General features: G+C 40.8%; 1 protein-coding gene across 2 annotated transcripts in view; it reads left to right on the forward strand.

The window, feature by feature from the left end:
* CERS6 (ceramide synthase 6) overlaps nucleotides 1-23,699 on the forward strand; it is a 324,828-nt gene that overhangs the window by 295,118 nt on the left and 6,011 nt on the right. The window contains exons 9-10 of one of the 2 annotated variants that reach the window (XM_023259428.2): nucleotides 20,230-20,386; nucleotides 20,929-20,952. In XM_023259428.2, coding sequence (XP_023115196.1) covers nucleotides 20,230-20,386; nucleotides 20,929-20,952 — 181 coding nt within the window. The remainder of the gene's footprint in view (nucleotides 1-20,229; nucleotides 20,387-20,928; nucleotides 20,953-23,699) is intronic. The other variant, XM_023259429.2, reaches the window with a different exon arrangement.

Genomic DNA, 23,699 nt, shown 5'->3' on the forward strand with positions numbered 1-23,699 from the left:
ACATGATTTCATCGCTCACATGGTCTTTTTGCTTGTGGTCATCTTGCAACAAGGTCTGAATGGGGAACTAGTTAGAAGCTTGTTACAGCAACTGCCTATGCAGGTGCTGTTGGTGGTTTCACACAGAGGAGCAGCAGCAGTGGTAGACAGAAGCAGATGGATCCCAGTGGAATTTAGGAGAGCAAGCGAGCATGTACGCACATTCGTTTTTGAGGGATGGGTAAAGGAATGGAAGCATGATAACAAAAAGGTGATACCACAGGTTTGACTTAGGCAACCCAAGGAGGGCCAAAGCCATTAACTGCAATAAGGAGATGGTGGTCAGCAGAATGGGCTCTGCATAAACCCTGCGTGTGTTGAAATCCTGGCTCTGTCACTCTGTGACTGGCTGAGTAACCTGCTCACTATCTAACCTCATATGCAAGGTTTGGAGACGAAAACAATTTAGTATCTCTGGAGATGTGACAGCTAATAATAGACATAGTGGTGGTAGTGGTGTCATCTATGATGGGAATAGGTTTGAGGGGGAAAATATGAATCAGGTTTTGGAAGTGCCTCGTAATCATCCAAGAGGAGGTACCAAGCAGGCAGTTATGTGTATGGGTAGGAGCACTTCAGAACAAAACAAGACAAACTTGGCTGGAAGACCAAAGTGGAGAATCATAAGCGTGATTTTGACCGTGCGCTCATTTGTTTCACGAGGGCAAAGTGGTAACAAAACCGAAGTTTATATAGAAGTTAAGAAAATTGTGACTTCAGGACCTCAGCCCCCAGCTCAGGCAGGCACACTGTAAAGGGATGTCCCCATCTGTATCCAAAGATCACAAACATGACTGTGCCACAGGGAGCCACAGCAAGAGTATTCTGAGCATTGGCTCCTTGGTGCAGGTGTGTGTAAATGATCTAGAAGTCCTAACGTTATACAGTCGGCATCTGAAAACACCAACTTCAGCAGGGTATTTATTTCAAAGGATGAACACATTGTTGGCAGTTGCACAGTTTTGCTGAGGGCCCAACTTCAGTCAGAGGTTTAAGGAAAAGCAATTGAGCTTTGACTTGACTGTCATTTGTCTTACTCTGCAGGGGGAAAACAAATCACAGTGGATAATGATAACGCATAGCATTAGCATTTCATTGCTATTGCACTTTGCTTCAATTCTGCGTCTTATGGTATTCACTTGAAACAGCTTCCAAAGTCACTTTGTATTAGCGTCAATGTGAGGTTTCATTCCCTTTATTGCCTAACATTCTAATAATTTTATTTTCAGGGGCTTAATGTTCTCTTTCTTTTCCGTGTTGCGTATCTAATGCTTTTGCAAAAACTAAAGTCTTAGCAGTAAACAGGCCAAAAACAATTATCAAGGCAACAGTGCACTAAAAAGTTATGCCTGTGGGTATAAATATTGCAAGGCGAGTGTGAGGAACAGCCTGGTTTTGTCTGTGCTTGTACATCAGTTTACCCAGCAGGGATGCTCTGGGCTGCTGAAGTGAGGGCCATGCCTGCTGCCAGTTTTCCTGGAATGTGGACTGATCAGGTATCCCCCGTTATCAGCACCTGGTGTCCTATAGAGTTCATAAGTGCCTCGGCAGATCCAAAGCAGGTGAAGTGCACACAGTCATCGTACTCTTAAAGCTCATACCTTGAAGTAGGAGACAATGAGATCACAGGAAAATGTAAAAAATGAGACACACGTCACGGGACAAGTCCTAGGAAGACGCCAGGTACAGGACACCACTGTGTCAGCACCCTGAGGTGGGAATAGCCGTGGGCTATTCCTGGAACAGAGGGAAGCTTGATGAACATGAGGAAGAGAGGTAGGAGTTGAGGTTGGAGGGGTAGGAAAGGTCCAAATTAGGGACTTTTGTGGGCCTTGGGAGGTGTTTGGGATTTTATTCTAATCGCAGTGGGTAGTGATTAGAAGGTTTAAAGCAGGATACTGATTCCAGTAGGTATGAGTGTCCCTGAAGCCTCTTAGCATCACGGCTACAGAGCAATAGGACAACTCCTTGCTGCCTTTGACACCCATCTCCTCAGGATGATTGCTTATATGGGACTTTGGTTACCTTTCCAGGTGGACTGATTTTCCATTGTTTGTATCTTAGGCGAGGAGGGCATAGTTCGGCCCAGGGTCTCACACTATTACTGCCAGTCCTAACCCTCCCAGCAAGAGAAGTACGGTAATGAAATGGCAGCTCTGTGTCCACATTTGTACTTGCCATTCTGACGGGAGGGCAGCTCCAGGAAGGTGAAGAGACAATGCATTGCTAGCTGGAGCCTTGTGAGAGTGGCTTCTCCAAAATCAACATGAAAATCTCCCTTTATCCATTCTCTTGTGGTGTTTGAAACATAGGAAGCCTAGTGATCTATCCTGGGCAACTTGATAATATTGACTGAATTGAAAGGGGAATATTTTTATTAATTAAAAATCTACAGTGAACATGTTCTCATTAACAATGTGGATGTTCAGTGATCCAAGTCATCATAACTAGGTGAAGAATCACAAATATTCACCAAGGACACTCCCTGCCAAATGCCTAACAGGCTGATGAAGGGTATGCTTAGAACACAAGCAGTGTGGGCCCTAAACATTTTTTAAAAATATTTTTGTTTCAGCAATAATTAGCTGATTCCCAATGCCAAAAAAAGGAAAAGAGTCTTTAGGAATTTTCTTACATCATTTTGTAATTGGGAATCATTTTTGATATGAATTACAGTGGGCAGGAATAAAAGCACATTAACTTTTCTGGCTTTGGGCTTCATCTGTCCCTATGGACCTTCTCCCTCCTCTGTGTCAGGGTTTGCTTATTATCTGAATGAGTGTACAAACTCATGCTCTCTTCAAAGGACAATTCCTACAAAATCCTGGAGGGTTAAACATAAGTTTAGAGGGTAAGCAAGTCCTCAAGTATTTCTGAGTTAGGGAAGTTTGAAACCGCAAAAATTGGGGATTCTTAAGCTCAGGACTCTATTGTCCTCATTAAAGTAGGGGAGGAGAACAAAATTTATAACATTTCATTCAGAGCCTGGTAAATATCTTCTTTTTTTAAAGTTTATTTATTTATTTTGAGAAAGAGAGACACAGGAGGGGCAGAGAGAGATAATCCCAAGCAGGGTCCAAATGGTCAGCATAGAGTCTGATGTGGGGCTTGAGCCCACGAACCATGAGATCATGACCTGAGCCGAAACCAAGAGTCAATGCTTAACTGATGGACCTACCCAGGCACTCCAGAGCCTGGTAAATATCATTCAACCCCCACACAATCATAACTGACCCATAATCATTTAATCTGCAGTCTATTGACAGCAGAAATAGATCAGTAAAAAGTTATTCAGAATTGTTTATAGATTTTTAAAAAATGACTACAGAAGGTAGAACAAAAGAGAAAAAAACCCTACTGAATTAGTTCCCAAACTTGCCTGCACATTGAAGTCATCCAGGAACCTATTAAAGAGTCTGTCATCCAGGCCACACCCCAGACCATTGAAATTAGACTCTGGAGGCTGGTTATGGCCAGAGCAGTACTCCTAATGTTCCGGGAATTCCAGTGAGCAGCCAGACTGGGAAGAGCCCGCCTATAGAACAGGCTTCTTGAAGCCCACAGCACAAAGTAGGAGGTGGGGCAACCAGGTTTCTGAATTCTACAGATGAAGGATGATTAGTTTTACCTTGAAAAACATTCCAATTAAAAGTTGATTTTGAGCATTCTCAATCAATATTATCCATTATCCAAACTCGGGAATATACATACTTAAAAATCACATGCATGCTTATCCACTAACCAAAAATATTTGTTTAAAACAAAAAGGTATTTGTAGAGCACTTGTTATATGCTTCGTCACAGAAGCACTGGTTCTTTGGGCATTGCTAATGGTGTCCCGCCTTGACACTAAAGATTCAGCTGTGCCTCTTCCTCCTCTGACAGTGGAACATAAACAGGTGTTTTTGAGCTTGAAACGGTAAAGATTTTCTTTTTTTCCTAAATATTTTATTTACTTATTGTGTGTGTGTGTGTGTGTGTGTGTGTGTGTGTGTGTGTGTGTGAGAGAGAGAGAGAGAGAGAGAGAGAGAGAGAGAGAGAGAGAATGAGCCTAGGGGGAGGGACAGAGAGAGGGAGAGAGAGAATCCCAAGCAGTCTCTGAGCAGTCAGTGCAGAGCCCAGTGTGGGGCTTGATCCCACACATGAGATCATGACCTGCACCGAAACCAACTGAGGTACCAAAGCGCCCTGAAAGGATAAAGATTTTCTTATACAATCACCTTGAAAAAAACTTTTAAATGTTTTCTCTAATTATAAGAATGATATATACATTTGTAAAATATAGAAAATGCTTTATATTAAATCCCTGGAATCAGAAATAGCTAATGTGAATACTTTGGAATATTTTCTTTTAATCTCCCATCATACATGTGTGTATAAAATTAGGGATCATACTCCATATATATATTTTAATAATTTTTTTCACTTTTCATTACATTGTGAGGATTTTATTAAACAGAAGACGTGATTTTAATGTACAGACAACATTCCACCATATAGGTATGCATTTTTAACCATTTTTTTGTGGGATGTTTTTGCCACTAAAACAACATTGCAGGGGCACCTGAGTGGCTCAGTCAGTTGAGCATCCGACTCTTGATTTCACCTCAGGTCATGATCCCAGAGTCCTGGGATCGAGCTCCGCATTGGGCTCAACACTGAGCATGGAGCCTGCTTAAAATTCTGTCTCTGTGCCCCTTTCCCCCACTAGCATACACACACACTCTCTCTCTAAAATAAAATTTTAAAAAATTAAGGAAAAAAAAGATGACTAAATTTATGAGGATAAAAAAATCATTTAAAAATATTCTTTTTTTAAAGTTTATTTATTTTTGAGAGAGAGAGAGAGCAAGTGGGGGAAGGGGACAGAGAGGGCAGAGCATTCGCAGCGGGCTCTGCACTGACAGCAGCGAGCCTGATGTGGAGCTCGCACCCACGAGCCGTGAGATCACGACCTGAGCCCAAGTCGGACGCTCAATCAACTGAGCCGCCTACATGCCCCATCATTTAAAAGTATTCTCTGTATGTACAGCCACATTATCTGGAAATATTTCACCAACTTACGCTCTGGCCCCATATGAGTGTTGCTTTACCTTAAACTTAACAACACAGTGGTTTGTGTTCTTTTTTATACATATATGATGATTTGATACTTTAAATGTTACCTCTTTTTTTTTTTTTTTAATTTACATCCAAGTTAGTTAGCGTATAGTGCAACAATGATTTCAGGGGTAGTAAATGTTACCTCTTTTAATAAATTTGTTAGGTTGAATGTGTTTGAATCCATAGAAAATCTGAAAAAATACAATGAATGCTCATATACTCCTCACCTGCATTTGTCAACTGTTAGCACCCGCAAGACCCATTACATTTCTTTATCCACATTGCATTTCTCTTGCATTTGCCAAATCATCTGAAATTGGGCTGCAAGACATCATGACACATCAACCCTAAAACTTAGCATCCATAACTCTCGTTTTAATTGTGTATGTATTGGATTATAAGCACAGTGGAACGTTCCACCTGTATTTTCATAAGCCATTTGTATTTCTTTTGTGAACTGTGTTCATATCCTTTGCCCACTTTTCCCTTGAAGATGTGATGCGTGTCTCATCAGCATCTATGATGTATGTGAATGACAGCTGCTTCAGATGCTACCCAAATGCCACTTAAACCTCCTGACAGGGTGCTAGGCCCTGCATACCAGGTAGCCAATGGCATGTAAGAAACATCCTCCGTGATTTAAGGTACGACCTTGGCTATTGCTCCTTCTGTATGTGAGAGTAGAAGCCTTATATTCAGCTTGTTGACTATACACACTCTATTCTTTAAAAAAAAAAATTATTTATAAAAAACTATTTATTTATGTATTTATTTATTTATTTATTTATTTATTTATTTATTTACTTATAACATTTATTTAATTTAAGAGAGAGAGAGCACAAGCAGGGGAGAGAGCGCAAGGCAGAGACTGGGAGAGAGAGACAATCCCAAGCAAGCTCCAGACTTTAACATGGAACCTCATGCGGGGCTCAAACTCATGAACCTGAGATCATGACCTGAGCAGAAACCAAGAGTTGGACATGTAACCCACTGAGCCACCCAGACACCCAAGCACTCTATTCTTGATCAGCGACTATAGAAAGAAGCAATTGAGGTTAAATGGATAAGTACAACTAAACACACTATAACTAGTAGGAACAGATAGAGTGTCTTGTCCTTTCAGTGAAATTATTTTTTTTTTTTTTTTTTTTTGCTTTTTAGAGGAACCACACCCCTCCCCCACTCTGGACACTCTATGTACTGTCTTTTAAGTATTCAAAGATGAGTTTTACCAAATAAAACCACTAACCCGAGGACCCCTACTTTGATGTGTTTGCAGTAGGGATTTCTGCAACAGAATTCTGCTCTCCAGCTCCTGAGCCTGCAGGCCTTCCCTGAGAGCAGCCCCTGGAGTCAGGCCAGGAGGGCTCTGGGTTTGCTGCATTGTGCCTTCCCTCTCTCCCAGGCAGAGTTTGTATTTCTTTCTTCCTCCGAGAATTGTTTGAATTTGCACCTGCTCTGAGTTTGCCAGCAAATAGGTCACGGCAGGCAAATCCCCATCCTGGCAATTACCAGTAGAAGGGGCTTTCAAGTTTCAGGCCCCAGGCTCTGCAAGGGCACTTCCCTCTCCCAAGTTCAAAGGCCCGGCCATTTATCTTGTGGCTCTCTTTTTATTAGTGTAACATTTAATCCCAGAAGTGGGTGGTATTAAATGTCAGGCTGAGTTTGTGCAAGGCCTGGCTTTCATTCAAGATACAGACACGTGTGATGCCTCAGGGGAGCAGGTCTCCAGTCTCCTCCTCTCTGGCTCCCTTCCCCAGCGGCCCATTCTCCCCCTACGGTCCCCCTTCTCTCCCTTTCTCCATTCCCTTTTCCATTTCCCCCACCCCCTCAAGATAAGATCGCATGGAGATTGTACCCCTGGTTTCCAGAAGCTCTCTCTTACATCTTGCAAAATACATTTTTTTCACAAAACCATGAAATAAGAAAGTAACAGAAGGTGAGTGCAGAGGCCAGGCATGTTTCACAGTTCCCAAGCCAGTTATCAAGCTTGAAATTTCAGGAACGCAGGCCACAGCCCCAAACGTGCCAACAAACCCACATGGCCAGGACAGAAGTGATCAGATGTACTAATGATGTGTGTTTAAGTTGGCCCCTCAACCCTCTCAGAGTCCCCCCACCCATGACCCTGAATGAGCCCACAGAGCTGCTTCCTCTGTTGAGATGTAATCAGAGTATCTGTGTTTAGGGTGAGCACTGTGGACGGCCCCATCCCAGATAGGCAGGGGCTCTGCCACGGCTGGGGCACCCTGCTTTTCCCTGGCCTCACTCCTCCTCAGTACTCCCTGAGAGCACCCCTTCTCCCACTCACATAAAGGGTGCCGGCCTGAGGGGTCAGGGAGCAGCAGCTAGTGCCACCACAGACAAGTGCTGCCCGTTCCTGTCTCCTCATCCAGAGTGGGAAGCTGGGGCTTTGAGGAGAATGGCATCTGGCCAAGCAAGGCTGCTGGACTGTGCTCTGAGACTTAGTGGAGGGGGCTGTTGGGAAATCCATGTGGCTCTGTAAAAATCTGTGCCCGTTTTGCCCTAATTAAGACCTTTGGTGGCTTTTGTCACTACTTAGCTCTCTATTAGCATTCTCATGTGACTTCCTCAAAATTTTAACTTAAACTCAATTTATTTATGTGATTATATAAATATTGTAGTTAAATATTCATTAATAGAAATTTTATGGGATATAAAAAATCCCAGTCCCATAGTTCCAAGATAACCACTGTTCATAATCTGATGTATTTGTTTCTAACATTTCATGGACTTGAAATTACATCTTTTTTTTCTTTACCAAAATGAGATCATTCAGCACATAGTGGTTACAGCTTTGCTTTTCTCCTTTAACATTGTATTATAAGCATTTTTCTATTTCATTAAATGTTCTTCTGTTACATAATCTTATTGGATGCAGAGTTATTTCATTTTATGAAAAGGTCATTGTTTATTTTTATGAGTGCCCTATTTTGGGACATAATTTAGGATGTTTCAAGTAGTGTGCTATTATAAATAGTATTTGAGTGCACATCCTTATGGCTAAATCTTTTCACAAATCCCTGATTACTTCTTTAGGACAAATGTTTGAAATGGAATCACAGGCCCAGTAGATGGGCCCCTTTTGATACATATTGTAACACTACCCACAAAATACAGTATGCCAATTTATATTCCAACCCCTGCTCCCCAGCTAGATTAGGAGTTCTGTGAGGCACACTAATATGGATCCCCCACAGTGGGGGCCATGTTGGACAAACAGTAAAAACTTAATAAAAATAAAATGAATTCCATTTAACTTTCTTGGTTATCAAATAATTAACCAAACATCCCTTGCTTGCCTCCATATTATTCAAAAGATAGGTGTGTGTCACTTGGCTAAATACTGACGATGGCAGTCACCCTGATCAAAAACCCTACTACCTCAAAAGTGATACTAATGGCCAACACACCAGGTGAAGTTACAGCAGTAAGTATCAGGTGAAAAGAACCTGGGGGCTTAAATATGGACAGGAATTTATTATTTTCCAGGACACTAACAACCTGTTGTTACAAATGAATTGAGTGCCTTCCTAAGGGAAAAGGACTGAGGATGTGGCTTAGGATGTGGTCTGGCACCACCCGGGTACTGTACCCGGGTGTAAACTCTCATTATGTGAGCCAGTGCTATTTCGATAAATAAATCGGGGCTTTGTTCTCATGTGAAAAATCTCATTCTTCCTATTCTTTTTCTCTCCCTCTGCTCTGCACCATTCTGGAATATTTGTTTCCATGAGCCACAATCACTGGGCACTATTTCTGAAGAGCAGCCATGTTTCTCCCAGATGCTATTCTCTCTCTTGCTCTTGTTTCTGAGACCTGTGTCCCCTTGCCAAGATCTCTGTGGTAGCCCCTAGTGTAGCACCTAGTGTCCCCACATACCTTCCCTCTCCTGTTGGAAAGCATTCCCAACACAGTTTTTATGAGATTCTTTCTAAATCAAGGCCTACTCCAGCCCCACCCACCTACCCATCCCCAAATCATCCAGGACTTTCCCTTATTTTCCATTGTAAATATAGATTTCTCTTCCTAGCAAGAAAGACCTTCCACAAAGTCATGCCAACCAACATTCTTTCTCTCATGACTGCATAACAGGTACCCAGTTTAACTATTCATGATTCCTTGTGTATACTCTTTGCTTTTCCAGGCTATATAAACCTTTACTCAAAATACTCCCTTTGCCTGGAACACCTATTATATTAAGATACTCTACCTTAACAATCCATGCATTTATCTGTTCTCCTTTTATTTGTAAGGTCTTTGAGTATAGAGTCTTACCCATCTTAAAATTCTTGTCAGGGATATAGCTGCATGGGTTGGTGACGGAGGACCCAGGATGTCTTGTTAATTTTGGAGATGTCATTTTTTTTATTCAACATGTAGTGGTATATACTGATCATAGGGGGAAAATTATAAGAATATTGTTTTTGACAGTGGTATGTGTCTAGCAGCATCAAGTTATATAGTCTGTGCCTCAGGTCTTTCACACAGATTGAAAGTAAAAGCGAGCAACATCATTAAACTGGTTGTTGGTGACTTCTAGCTTTGCTGGCTTGGACAGGAATATGAGCCAGGGGCTATGGGTATACTTCCAGCGACAAGTCACTCCAGCCACTTGTGTCCCTGACTGCCTGGTTACACATAGAAGCAACTGATGGAGTGCACCAGCAGGGAACTGGGCACATAGCTGGCAGCTGCAACCAAGCTTAGCTGAGTGCTTACTAAGGAATCCTGTAGCCATTGTATTCTGATGAAAATGCCCTGCTGCCGAAATCTAGGGCTGCCCCCACTATTTCAGAGTACAGTCGAGCCAGAGTTATGCAGAGGTTTGCAGTCATAAATATGACAGTTTCTCAAGGCCTTACAGCCTTCATTGGCCCCTTCTTAAAGATGGGATTTTAAACATTTTGCCTTGCTTTCTACTTTCTTTTTTTTTAATGTTTATTTATTTATTTGGAAGAGAGAGAGTGACCATGAGCAGGGGAGGTGCAGAGAGAGATGGAGAGAGAGAATTCCAGGTAGGCTCCACATTGTCAGCCCTGACTCAGGGCTCGATCTCATGAAGTGTGAGATCATAACCTGAGCTGAAATCAAGAGTCAGACGCTTAAGTAACTCAGCCACCCAGGCACCTCTCTACTTTCTTACTTTTTCCCATGTTTCTGGAAGTAGAATGAAACAAAACCTTTCCTGTGTTCTTGGCCTTAGTTGTCCAGTTTTAGATTCAGAGAAATGAGTGTCATTCACTTGAAAAGATTACATCAATGATGTGGGTCTCTTATGCACGGAGAAAATAACCAGAAAAGGTCAAATTTTAGGTAAATCTAAAAACATAAGAATTTGTATGGCTATTTATGTTAGTGCTTAAAGAACTTTAGTAATCATCTTATCTTAGGCCTTTTCTTTTTAGATGAGGAAACTTCCGTTCAGAAAAAAAAAAAAAAAAAAAAAAGACTCCCAACATCATAGCAACAGTGAATGCAAGACTGAGCGTAGAATCCAGGTGTTTTGACTTCTGGTTCACACATAACACTCGTTGCCACCTGTTCTTAGATTCTGAGTAAGCTCATAAGCTCACTTACCACCCACACTCCCAAGCATGTCCATGCTTTGGAAATGATTCCAGTTAACATGATTTCTATTCATTTTTAGCCAGAATGCTGTGATTAGAAGTGTTTTTGTTAATCATTTGCCCTGTTATTGTTCAATGCATATAGTTTCATATTTGTTATTTTTCTTCCAAACTTTTGAAGCCTGCAAAAGCATATTTTTCATGTCTAAATCTCTGCATTCACTCTCCTTGAGTTTTTTCCCCTTTTTCTTTCTTTTTCCCCTTTAATGGGGGGCGGGGGGGGGGGGGAGTGGCAGGTATTTGCTTGTTTTCCTTGATTTTCAGCATCTTACAGCTTGGTTCTATCAGCTCTGATTTACTCTAGGGAGGCAATTCTTCAAGACACATTTACTGTATCTCTTTGCCAACCAGAAGTTAATAGAGAGTACGGTGCAGTGTCCCTCAAGACTGCAGACCTGTGATACATTTTTTCTTTGCAGCAGCACTTCCAAAATTTGGGGGAATATTTCTCGAAGATAAAATTAAATATTGAATTCTAGAAACATTTAAATAAAAACAGAGACAATAAAAATGCCAGTAACACTTCCCAGAGATAAGGTCAGTAGAATCCAGTAGAGTGTGACTTCTTACACGTGTAGAAATGCCACACACCAAATCCTACCCCCACACACAGAGCTAATAACTAGGAGTGAGGTTTAATACAATCTAGGTAGGTACAGTCAGAAACTAGACCCTTCTTTCCTCTCTCCCACAAGCCCTGCTTCTACCCTCCATCTCTACCCACGGGCAAGGGTGTGGCTTAGTGTGGTGATGGGGGGGGGGAGGGGTGGAGTCAGGACAGGGACACCTAGAGCAGGGAACATCATTCAAGCCAGAGTTTTCCAGAGAGTTGGGAAGCCAGGCATCAAACACTGGGGAGACCCTATGAAAATATGTGGTCCAGAAAGAACTGATTATAGTCAGAGTCTCAAAGCTAATAAGACATGGGATATGAGAATAAGAAGTCAATCAGGAAGGAGGAGGAGAGAGGGTAATTTTTTTAGCAGAAAATATTCTTTAGCTTACCTTTTAGACCTACCAGTCAGTTGGTGCATGCTAGCTAGGTGAGTGGGCCTGTTTTTCTTGAGGACCAGAGGACATACATATGCTAGTGAGGATATAGATTTTTTCTTTGAGAATACATAATTAATATTTGTTCAGCTTGGGGATTTTTTTTTTTTTTTTTTTTTTAGTAATTTCAGGTTAACCTGTTATCTGACTCATTACTCTAGGAAAACCTCTTGATAGGGCAGAAAGATCTCACCAGTAGGCTTCTAGGCAAATGAAGGTAGGATCCACAAGTTCTAATAGAGAGTTTCTAAGGTAATGCCAACTCTCTTCAGGCTTCTACACTGGGTGGAGGTGGATCCCTGAATAATTAAATATGGAAATTCTCCCTGAGCCAAGACTGTACTGGAACCTTCTCAAGGGATTTTTAGGAGGCAGATGGACCGTATTCTTCCTGTCTTGCTAGCCTGCCAGCCCAAACATGATGTCTTCTGAACCTCCCTATTAACTCTTCTTTGCTAAAAGTTTTATGGAGAGTACACATCCTCTGTTTTGATGTAATTTTTAAAAAGAGGAGACCAAGCAATAATATGTTTAAATTAAAAACAACAAAAACTATAATATTGTGACCTTGGATAATTAAATAAGACTTTAAGATCCTGGTCTCCTGACCAAAAAGTTGGTATCTTATCTGACCTGCCAACTTCATAGGTTATCATTGAGACTCAGTTTAATAAACATGAAAATTCTTCGAACTTCTTTCAAATGGAAGTATTACTATTACTCAGGCTCTCTTAAATAGTTCAGTTGACTCAGTGATGTATTTTACTAATGCTTGCTTACCATTCATCTCTAGAGATGCTCATTTTGTATTTCCCCACAGAAATCCTAGCACATAGGTATGAATATGGGTGCTGCACACCTCATTTCATTTTCTCGGGTATGTGCAGACCACATCACCATGAGCTGTAATCAAGGAAATAACCATGGACCCACCACACTGCAGACTCTTCTGACTTAAAAGCCATTCCCACACAGAAGGTGCTATTTAAATAGCTAATGAGAAAATACATACAGCCTCAGCTGCCAGCTACTGCCTGGAATGGGGAGCCAAATGGAAGGTATTCACTCCCAAGAAGCAAATAACTATACCAGCGTATGTTCCTGTTGTAAATAGCCAGACTGTAAATGACATATTCCTACAAGGCCACTAGACCTTCCCTCTGCATTTCTTACCAGAGCCCAGTGGGTCCCCTCAGGAATGAGTTCGGTAGACTCTAGGAATGGGCAGTCTTTTCTACTCTGAGTTAATTGATTAGACTCAGAAACTTTGACGATAGGAGAAAGAATCTCACAACCAGAGTTCCACTTTGGTATGTGTTTGGCCTTTGTTTTCTCTCACTGCTACAAAAAATACGGCTCACATCCCCAAGGGAAGGGAAAAGGGAGAAAAGGGCAAAGAAACCCATGGCAAGCTGTGAGATTTTCCTGCTCCACCTTGGCCCAAGAGCACTACCTGTCACTGGCCTTGCTAGGCATGGTCCCTACAATGGACATGAGCATAAAGCAGCCCTTCAGGGAAAGAGCAGGAAAGGGGAGGTTTCAGAACCTGGTCTTCCACCCTAAGTCTATGATGATAGGGTGATGGTTTTACACTCTTTTAGGAAAGTGGAGAATGATTGCCTGGAATCTCAGACTTTCTTAGATGTTCACCTGCCCAGGAGGCACAAGGCTCTCTCTCCCACTTTCTCCCATTTTTAGAACAAGATATTTGCTTTTATGTCTGAAATATTTCATATACATGACAAGGTATTGGTGAAAGGCATTATATGATGTCCAGTAATGGAGATCATTCTGTGTCAGGATTTAGGGTTTGAATGGGGTGGGCCACAGTGGGAAAACCAGTTAAATAAGCCCAAATGGGTCATTTAAGCAAGAGGGGCCTGGAAGCAGATAATGAACCCAAGGGATAAAAATCCCAGGGAAAAAGGGCTGGGAATGACAGGCCATAGGAAGCACAAATGTTAAAGCACAGGTGTGTTTGTGTACTTTCTCTGTTGTAACATGGCAGTCGTTGGCCTTGTGCTGGGGCCAAGGGTGAAGGACTAAGGAAAGGTCTGGAGGAGCTGAATAAAGACTGTAGGAATAGTGGGACCTAAAGACCCAGACCAGTAGACACAGGTGGGTTCAACTCCCAGCTGACCCCACCTACTAGATCTGACCTTGGAAAATTTATTTACATTCCTTGTGTTTTAGTTTCTTCATCTGTAAAACAGATACTTAAAAAAAAAAAATAGGATTAAATGAGTTATGTAAAGCCAGAGCCCAGTTCCTAGCATATAGTTAATTCTCAATAAATACTGGCTAGTATAAGTATTACTGCTATACAGGATCTCACAGGGATGTAGAAAGGACTAACTGAAACAATGTGTGTAACATGTTTGGCACAGTGCTCAACACACAGCAATTACTCAATAAAAATTAGCTATAGAGAACCAGTCAGAAGTCTGTCTTAAGGGGCATGTGGGCAACACAGAGCTAGGCAGAGGGTTGAAAACAAGCATGTTGGAATCAGAATGTATCAAGGACATGGCCTTGGCTAGAGGGACTCGGGTTGGCAGATCAGTAACATAGACAAGTGGACGAGTGGAGGGGTTGGGAATTCAAGCAGACAGACAGCAATGGAGCACCAAGAGGGCAGTGACTAATTTTGAGAAAAACATCTGCCCCAGCCAGGAAGTCACCACTTACAAGAGTATAAGTGACCAGTTCCTAAGTCTGGTCAAGCTAGGACCAAAAAATAAAAATAAATGAATTGATCCCACAGTCTTATTCAGATGGGAAAATGGCAGAACAGGTATGTCCACTGCTAAATCAGAGATGGTCCATCCATGTTCAAGTTTAGCTTTCTGTTAGATTACTTCTCTGTCTACTACAAACTTCATGAATCTATTATTCAAAATAATTTGGTACCCATGCTAGAAGCTACCCAGAGCTTTCCTCCAAAACAACTTGCCGACCAACAATAGCATTTTGGAAAAATCTGAGGTGCTGGGGGATTATATGTTAAAAGAAAATTACGCACGTGGTTTTAAGCCTTTTGCAGCCTTGCCTATGCAACAGTTGGCCAGTTGTTTAGGTCTCAAGCTTTTATTACCTTAGGAGAACCAGGACAAAGAACATTGCATATCACAGTGAATTAATTATCAGACTCTTCTTTTTCAGGTATTATGTACCCAGTATTTCTGTTCAGAGTAAGTTTTAAGTGCTTTTGTGTCAGCATCTACTTTAACATGAGCAGAACATGCCAGTAGATTATTGACTGTCTTTAGGTCAAATCTACTTTGCGTTTATGTTTTGTGTAGTTTCAAATGAAAATATATGCCAGAGATCCACACATCATGAAATATACTGAAATCTGCCTAGGAAAGCAAAGCCAAGACCATTCAAAAGCTCTGAAGTAAAGAACACCTTGATTTTGACTGTAAAGCAAATTGTACTTTTTAATCTACCCTCATTTGTATTATGCAGCTCTACTCAAAGTGAGACCTTGACCCTGATTCTCCTAGAGAAGCAATCTTGGCTCTCTTTGGATATTAGACATGGGTCCAATTATTGTTGTGGTTTTTATATAGATCATTCCAGAAATCCCCAACCCAAGGCTCAGGTGGAGCTCTTTGGTAGGGGTGGAGAGAAGGAGTGAGGCATAGTCTGTGGTTGCTTGCTGTGGTCAGGGGCTTGGGCTCATCATGAACATCCACTTGTAACTCATTCACACAAGAGAACCTGGGCCTCTCATCTTTAAACCTCAGTCACCATTATATGTGGTCCTACCTCTAAACTACTGTAACATTTTAAAAGCAAGATTAGAGCCAAAAGTGAGACTGTTCATCTAACTTTATGTATTAAAGATAATGAACTTAAAGTTTGAGTTGGCAGTCATAAGAATGAAGGAATGAAGTACTGGTTATACTTGTTCCAAATGAGACAACAGTGAAGATCGTCTACACTTGTGCTGTGTTACATTATGAGACTTCCAGAATTCTGAGGCCTGAAGAGAAAGCAGAAATCACATTGATGCTTAGAATATGAATAAGTCCTTAAATATCATGTAAAATGTTACTACTGTGTTTTTTGCTTTTAAAAAAAGATTGTAAACTTTCCACTTGTGCATGAATGTCCGTATCCATGACCTAGGATAGTCTGTATAATCTTTCTGTGATAATTATTTTAGATGAAGACTCTAAAAGGTAAGTGTGAGCACAAGTAATTTTAAGTCATGGTCAAATTAAATTCTTATGATTCATTAAACATCCATTAAAATAACTCATCAAGGCTAAACTATCTGTTGGGGTAGAAGATGGTGCATCCGCATGTCACCAAAAATTGCCTGGAGCTCAGCTTTGCCCTGCAAGGAATCAAGAATCATGCAGGAAGAAATAACTGTAGACTGAAGCCTCCTCATCCCATTGTTTAGCAAGATTCTTAGAAAGAAGAGTGTAACCTGAAGATCCAGTGATTCTTGTGCTGGGAGCCACACCTTGGCAGACAGTTCTGGTAGAATAGACCTATTTGAGCATGCTTTGTATGTGCGTGATGTGCCATCTAGTGGTTAAGTGAGCCTAACATTAATGAAAAGGAAAATGGTCCTTTCTGGTCCCTTAATGGCTCCAAACTCTCTACAGCAGTAGAGAGCAGCAACAGTAGGTTTGACACTGTAGCCCATTGCTTGGGAAAGAAAAAAGAATCTATTTTCTTAGAAGCCATATGGTGAAAGCAGATTATTGGGGGGGGGGGGGGGGAGAGGGGAACATTGGTATGATAGTAATTATGCAAGCCAGAGGTTGATGGCATTTGGTCCACAAAGTACTTTCTCCATTTTCTTTTACTGAGGTATGATTCCCAGTATAGTGCCCAACTGTTCAGTATATAGCTTGATACGTTTTTATATTTGTGAAGCTTACATATATATAATCCGCATAATCACCATATGGATCAAGATCTGGAACGTTTCCAGCATCCCAGAAGCCTCTCTCTATGAGTGCTTAGAGATAACCCACGTTCAGAGCTTATCACCATAAATTTGCAATAGTATCATTAAAGTATATACTCCTAACCCTAACCTCCAAGAAAGGATAAAATCCTGTAATCACCATTTCAAAAGTTTGCCCAAAAAGGAACAGTTTCCTCATCAAACATTCTGTATCTAAACCAATGCCAATTTCCTGGGTTTGCTGTTTTTCAGAGTCCATGTGGTGTAATATCTCTCTCCCCAGTTTAAATTCCTAATACATTGTTTTTCTTACCAAGCTTCTCACTGACAGATATATCCCCTGGGTGCACTGAGTGTATTTTCCCAAGTGTCTCTGCAGGCATCCAAGTCAATTTTCAAAGAAATCCCATTACTTTTGAGCAGTATCTCAGAGGTGCCACTGATTGTCATGGCAAAGCCTATGAATTCTGATGCAGCATTTCAGAAATTAATGTGAATGCCATGTCACCAGTGACTGCATGACACCTTGTTCAAATTAAGCCGAGCAAATCATAATGGTGAAAAAGGCTCTCAACCTATGATCCAGCAAAGGCTAATTTATAATGAATAGCATAATGCAATCATTGTTGCTATTTCTACAGGACCTCTTTCTGTTCAAATGAAACTAGATTCCCTCTGAATGTCAGAACATATAATATGTCACAAAGCAGAGCTGGTTCTGAAATAAAATTGTTATTTTTCCAGAGCTGCCTTGTGCATGCCTATTTATTTGATTACTAAACACACATACAATCAACCAACATGTCCAGAAAGCATGTTACTTCTAGGTGTTCTGCAAGGTGCTGGAGAGAGAAAAGTGTAAGGTGCGTGGGTCCTGCCTTACTGCCACGGGGCTGAACCTTACTTCGATCTGTTGTCCCCGGGCTGGCAAGCTGGTATGGCTGCCTCTTGGGATAATGAACAAGACTGGAATGTAGGCTTATCCTAATGTGCTCCTTTTTAAAAATAATGTGTATTTTTTTCTAATTATTTTTAATGGATTTGGAAAAAACAAGAATGTAAGGAAGAAAATACAAAATTCCTTAATTCATCAAAGAAAGTCTATAATGACTTTAATTCTTTTCAAGGAATTACAGTTTTCTGGCTTTTCTGTGTGTCTATGTGACCCTTAACACAGGTTTGAACTACATGGGTCCACTTACACATAGATTTTTTCAATAAATATAGTACTGTAAATGAATTTTCTTTTCCTTGTGATTTTCTTAATACTTTTCTCTAGCTTACTTTATTGTAAGAATACAGTATATAATACATATAACAAACAAAATATGTGTTGACTGTTTATGTTATCAGGAAGGTTTACAGTCTACAATAGGCTATTAGTAGTTAAGTTGGGGGAAGTCAAAAGTTTCACACAGAGTTTTGACTGCATGAGGGGTTGGTGCCCCTAACCTGTGCTGTTCAAAGATCAACAATATTTATTTTATGAAGTTGAGGTGATACTACATATTTTTCTCTATCATAAGAAACTCTTAAAACATGTTCAATACTTGAGTGAGTTCATAATTTCTGGAATAAAAATGAAAACTAATTTCTTAACTGTTTCCTATTATTAGAAATTTTTATTGCTTGTTATTTCTAAAATAGTTATAGAGATTTGATGTTTATGTACTTCAAATGAGGTCTTAGACATTCTACCACCATACTCAATGGCCAGAACTTTCAGAATTGTGTTAAATAATAATGGTGATGCTGGTTCGTTGTGGTTTGTCTCTGATTATAAAGGCAATAACTCTGGTGTTATTAAATATGATGACACGGGGCGCCTGGGTGGCTCAGTCAGTTAAGCGTCCGACTTCAGCTCAGGTCACGATCTCAGGGTCTGTGAGTTCGAGCCCCGCGTCGGGCTCTGGGCTGATGGCTCAGAGCCTGGAGCCTACTTCCGATTCTGTGTCTCCCTCTCTCTCTGCCCCTCCCCCGTTCATGCTCTGTCTCTCTCTGTCTCAAAAATAAATAAAAATGTTAAAAAATTAAATATGATGACAGCTGACTTGAGCTGGTTAAAATCATATTAAGGAAATCTTTTGAGCTCTAGTTTTTAAACATCAGCAGTGGGGAATTGAACATTACCAAATGTCTCTCAGTGCTATTGAAATAACTGGGTTTGTCCCAGTTTGGCCCATAGATGTGTAATACATTATATTAACAGATTTTCTAATATTAGTCCCTTTCCACCAAAATGAATTCTATGTTGTAGAGTAATACACTTATAATGAATTATAAAATTCAGTTCCATACTATTGATTTTTGTACATTGTTCTCAAGAGACCACTAGTGTGCAGGATCAGAAACATACTTTGTGCATCTCCTTCTGGCCTATAAATGAGGGTTGCTGAAATTAGGGATGGGAAACCTGTTTGTGTCTATTATCCATTCCCCTTTTTTTCTTCTTATCCAAGTGCAAATTAAGTTTCTTTCCTTTTATGAACAAAGTAGTTTTCCTAACCTCCCTCAAAGCACTCATCATACTCTTTCTTATATTAAAATTAAAATTTTCTGTATATCTGTCTTCTGTTCTTGTGGGAGTAGCCTATGTCTTATGAGTTTTCCATCCCTACCCCTGAGCCAATAATATTGTCCACCTAGCTTCTCCTCGGGTCCCAGAAAGCACTGCAGTGGCAGATCGTGGAAATACACTTAGATGAGTTTGGTCAACATCCTTAGATCTCCAGACAAAGCCCTGCAGTAAGCTTAGGAGGAAAGCAAGGAAGTCAGAGTGATTGTGAAGTTCTGTGGGCACCATGTTTCTTTATGACAATAATATGAGTCCAGAAGGTATGAATCAACTTCTAAAGTCATAGGAGAGGACTCAGCAGGGACAAGAGTGAAGCACTGAAACCAGCCCTCATGTACCTACCCCAGGTGGCTGCTCCATCCTGGTCTTGATGATAGATTACAGAGAGAACAAATTACTTCAAATACTTTTTGCCTGGCTGTAAGTATATTCTAACCACCACTGTGCTAGGCATACAGTTTAAACTTCCTAACTAGTGTTTCTGGAATTAACCTTTGTTCCTGCAATGTAATGTTATCAAATAGTATTCCTCACACTTAAAGACCAAAGGCAACTTTGGAGACAAAACAGGCCTTTTAACAAGTAGTAAGAGAGAGAATGACAACCCAAAACGTCATGGAAATTAATGGAGGAAATGACAACAGAAGTGAAAGGGGAGAAGAAGTTCACTGGTCCAGCTGGAATTAAAATGAGTGTTAAGAAACCAGGGAAATGGTTCCAGCAAGGACTCTTCCAAGTACCTGGTCACGTTTCAGACCATCCTTGCAGGGTGGGACTAGTTAGTGGATATTGTTGGCTTTGTGTTGGTGCGCACTAACTGAAGGTCCTTTGAAAGCAAAGTGGAAAGCTGTGTTCAGTGATTACTTTCTCTTTTTCCTTAGGGTGTTAAATACCACGTTATTTGAAAGCTGGGAGATCGTTGGACCTTACCCTTCCTGGTGGGTGTTTAATCTACTGCTGTTGCTAGTACAAGGCTTGAACTGCTTCTGGTCTTACTTGATCATAAAAATGGCTTGCAAAGCTATTTCAAAAGGCAAGGTAAGATAAAACTTGCTATTTCTAATATGTCCCCGAAAATTATATTTTTGGTTCTTCTTCATCAGCAGAAATACTATTATTTCAAAATTCATCAAAACTTGTATTTTTTCTTCATGATTTAGCATAACCTCCTAGAAACACAAACCAAATTTTCATTTTCTTCTGTCCAGTTAATTTTTTTTAACTTGTGGTATCGCTTTGATGACGATTCCCACTGATCTGTATTTATGATTCTAGATTTAATGATGATAATGTTATTTGTCGTGTTCTTTCACTGCCTCTGTCTCCCATGGTCCTTCTCTGATTAAACTTCTACCAAACAGAAATTTAATAATTTCTTTCCTTTTATGGAAAGGGTTGCTTGATGCAGCATGCCCATTTGTGATTCTTCCAATAAAACTCAGCTAAATCTCTTTGTTTAAATATAGACTCATGAGGCTGATTCAAATAAAGTTTCTTGAGAGCAGTGGCTTTTCCAGAATGTTCTCTGTGACATTTTCTTACTTTCATTGTTTGTTCTCTTCCTTCTGCCACCCTGGAAGGCTGGGAAGTGGAACCCTTTACATGTAAGTTCCTCAGACCTCTCTCTCTGTCCTTGTTCTGGGTGCCACTCTTGCCTGTTGGAGGGGCACGCAGATGCTTTTGTTCCCATGCATATTGTTCTGGCTAATCTGTTGGCACTGACCAGAGGCTTTAACTGAGATGTGGCTCCCACCAGGTGCAAAGGATACCAGGAACAGCTCAGTGAGTGCCCTTTGCGTGAACTTTGTATCCTGCTAAATTTTGCACGATCCAGCAGGAGGAGAGGAATTTTTTCACTGGTGTTTAACATGTTTGCTAAAAAAAAAAGAGAAATAGACCAAAGTGAAGTAGGAAAAACAGAACTAAGTTGGGGCGAGGATCAACGTGGTCCAGAAAGGAGGTCTGAGCATCAGCTGTTTGCCTGCTCTGCCCTGACCACTTGGTCTTGGCCTCTTCTGTGGAGCTCAAGGCATCTAGTTATGTACTATGAAGGCAGTTCTCAGCATCAGCTTTTATATATCCAACATATTTGGACCAAATAACTATTGAGAGGCAAAAAGTTCATTTTTTTTCTCTGTGACCTCTTCATCCTTAAAATGAGCACGTATTTCTGTTAAAACACACTCCTTTCCTCATTTGGATACAAATTACATCAACGTGCACAATATTATCAGTATAACAGTAATTGGAGATGGAAGGGCACAGTAGATTCCATTACTTGTCTCCTTATTGCATTGCTGTTTCCACCAGACGTCTTGTCTTCTCTCCAAATTATTCCTCAGGCTTACATAGAGATGATTATTAATTTTATGGCAGATCTCAGGCTTCAGAATATCTTAACTGCCATTGCTCTTCACCCAGAACAGTAAGAATTCTTCATGGCCATGGGTAATGGACAGTATTTTTGTGGGTTATCTTGAGACATGTTAAATTATTAATATCCTTGAAGGCAACATAAATATAGACTTTTTTTCCAAATGCAATTAAAAATAATCTTACTAAGCATGCAAATGTAAATTAATCACTTTGAATCTGGAGTTTTCTTCCCTCTTTAGCAGCTTAATTTATGACTAATGGATTTCTAAATGTAGTGGTGCTTTACTATCATGCTATCTTTGTGACCCATGTTTTTTTTTAAGTTAAAGTATCCTAAATAATTCAGTCCTTTTGGTTTTTCTGTATCTAAATCTTCTTGATGGTGGTCCTTTTGAGTTCAGTCTCATCTCAAGGAGCATTGGAGTGAAGTCCATTTTTACCGTATTTGTTTTAGTTGTTTCTGGTTAGAAAGGAGCAGGTGCCATGCATACATGTTCACACTCTGTCCTGTCCACACCCACCTGACAGAGATGACGTTGTCCTGCAGCAATGGTGGCTTCTCAAGTTGGGGGCAGTGGTGGCAGAGAGAGGATGTGATGTGAAAAAGCCCCCAGTTCATTCCGATATACCTCCCAGGAAACTCTGCCAATGCACTTCTTAGACAATCACGGGCAACTAGATTTGGGAAACCCAATGAAGCCAGGCCCCAGGTCCCTATTGCTACCCCACTTAGGAAATAAATGAACAGTGCTCAGTTACTCAGATGGCTTAAGGCCTGTTGGGTAAAAATGTTTACCACAATTTAGACAGAGTAAGAGGTTCAAACATGTTAATTTTATTCAACCTTTTTTTTTTTTAAATTATTTTTTTTTATTTTTGGGACAGAGACAGAGCATGAACGGGGGAGGGGCAGAGAGAGAGGGAGACACAGAATCAGAAACAGGCTCCAGGCTCTGAGCCATCAGCCCAGAGCCTGATGCGGGGCTCGAACTCACGGACCGCGAGATCGTGACCTGGCTGAAGTCGGACGCTTAACCGACTGCGCCACCCAGGCGCCCCAAACATGTTAATTTTAAAAGCAGTTGAGGATTTTCTTAAACCCTCCCTAAATGACTTTTTTTTTGTTAGACTGTGACTTTATTTTGTCCTTTATGGTAATGCATAGAGTTATATGCTGGTGCCTAAGTTTGTGATCCTCCTTACATAATGAGACTGGGTGGAGGATTGAAGAACCTTGGAATAATGATCAATAGATTTTCTTTGGAAAATATTGTATTTTACTTTATTTTATTTTATTAATTTTTTTAATGTTTATTTATTTGTGAGAGACAGAGTATGAGTGGGGGAGGGGAAGAGAGAGAAGGAGACACAATCCGAGGCAGGCTCCAGGCTCTGAGCTGTCAGCACGACGTGGGGCTCGAACCCACAAACTGCGAGATCATGACTGAGCTGAAGGCAGATGCTCAACTGACTGAGCCACCCAGGCGCCCCAATAAATGAATAAACTTAAAAAAAATGTTTATTTTTGAGACAGAGACAGAGCGTGAGCAGGGGAGGGGCAGAGATAGAGAGGGAGACACAGAATCTGAAACAGGCTCCAGGCTCTGAGCTGTCAGCACAGAGCCCGACGCAGGGCTCAAACCCACAAGTTGTGAGATCATGACCTGAGCCAAAGTCGGACACTTAACCGACTGAGCCACCCAGGCACCCCAATCTTTGGGAAATATTTTAAACTAGACCTCACCCAGCAGGTTCCCAAAATGCCTTCTATTGCCATTAGTTGTTACATAGTACATAACACAAAATTTCTACTTAATTTTAGCAGATAAAATAGGAAAACAAATTAAATCATAAAATAATGCATTACAAAGCCAAATAAGAATGACTTTTTAAATGATCTAGGCTAGTGAATATCACAATTAGTGTGGCTAATCCTTTACGGGATTTTCATGGAGAATGTGATCATCAGAGAGTA

The sequence above is a fragment of the Felis catus genome, chromosome C1 (genome assembly GCF_018350175.1).
Source record: "Felis catus isolate Fca126 chromosome C1, F.catus_Fca126_mat1.0, whole genome shotgun sequence".
NCBI classification, from domain to species: domain Eukaryota; kingdom Metazoa; phylum Chordata; class Mammalia; order Carnivora; family Felidae; genus Felis; species Felis catus.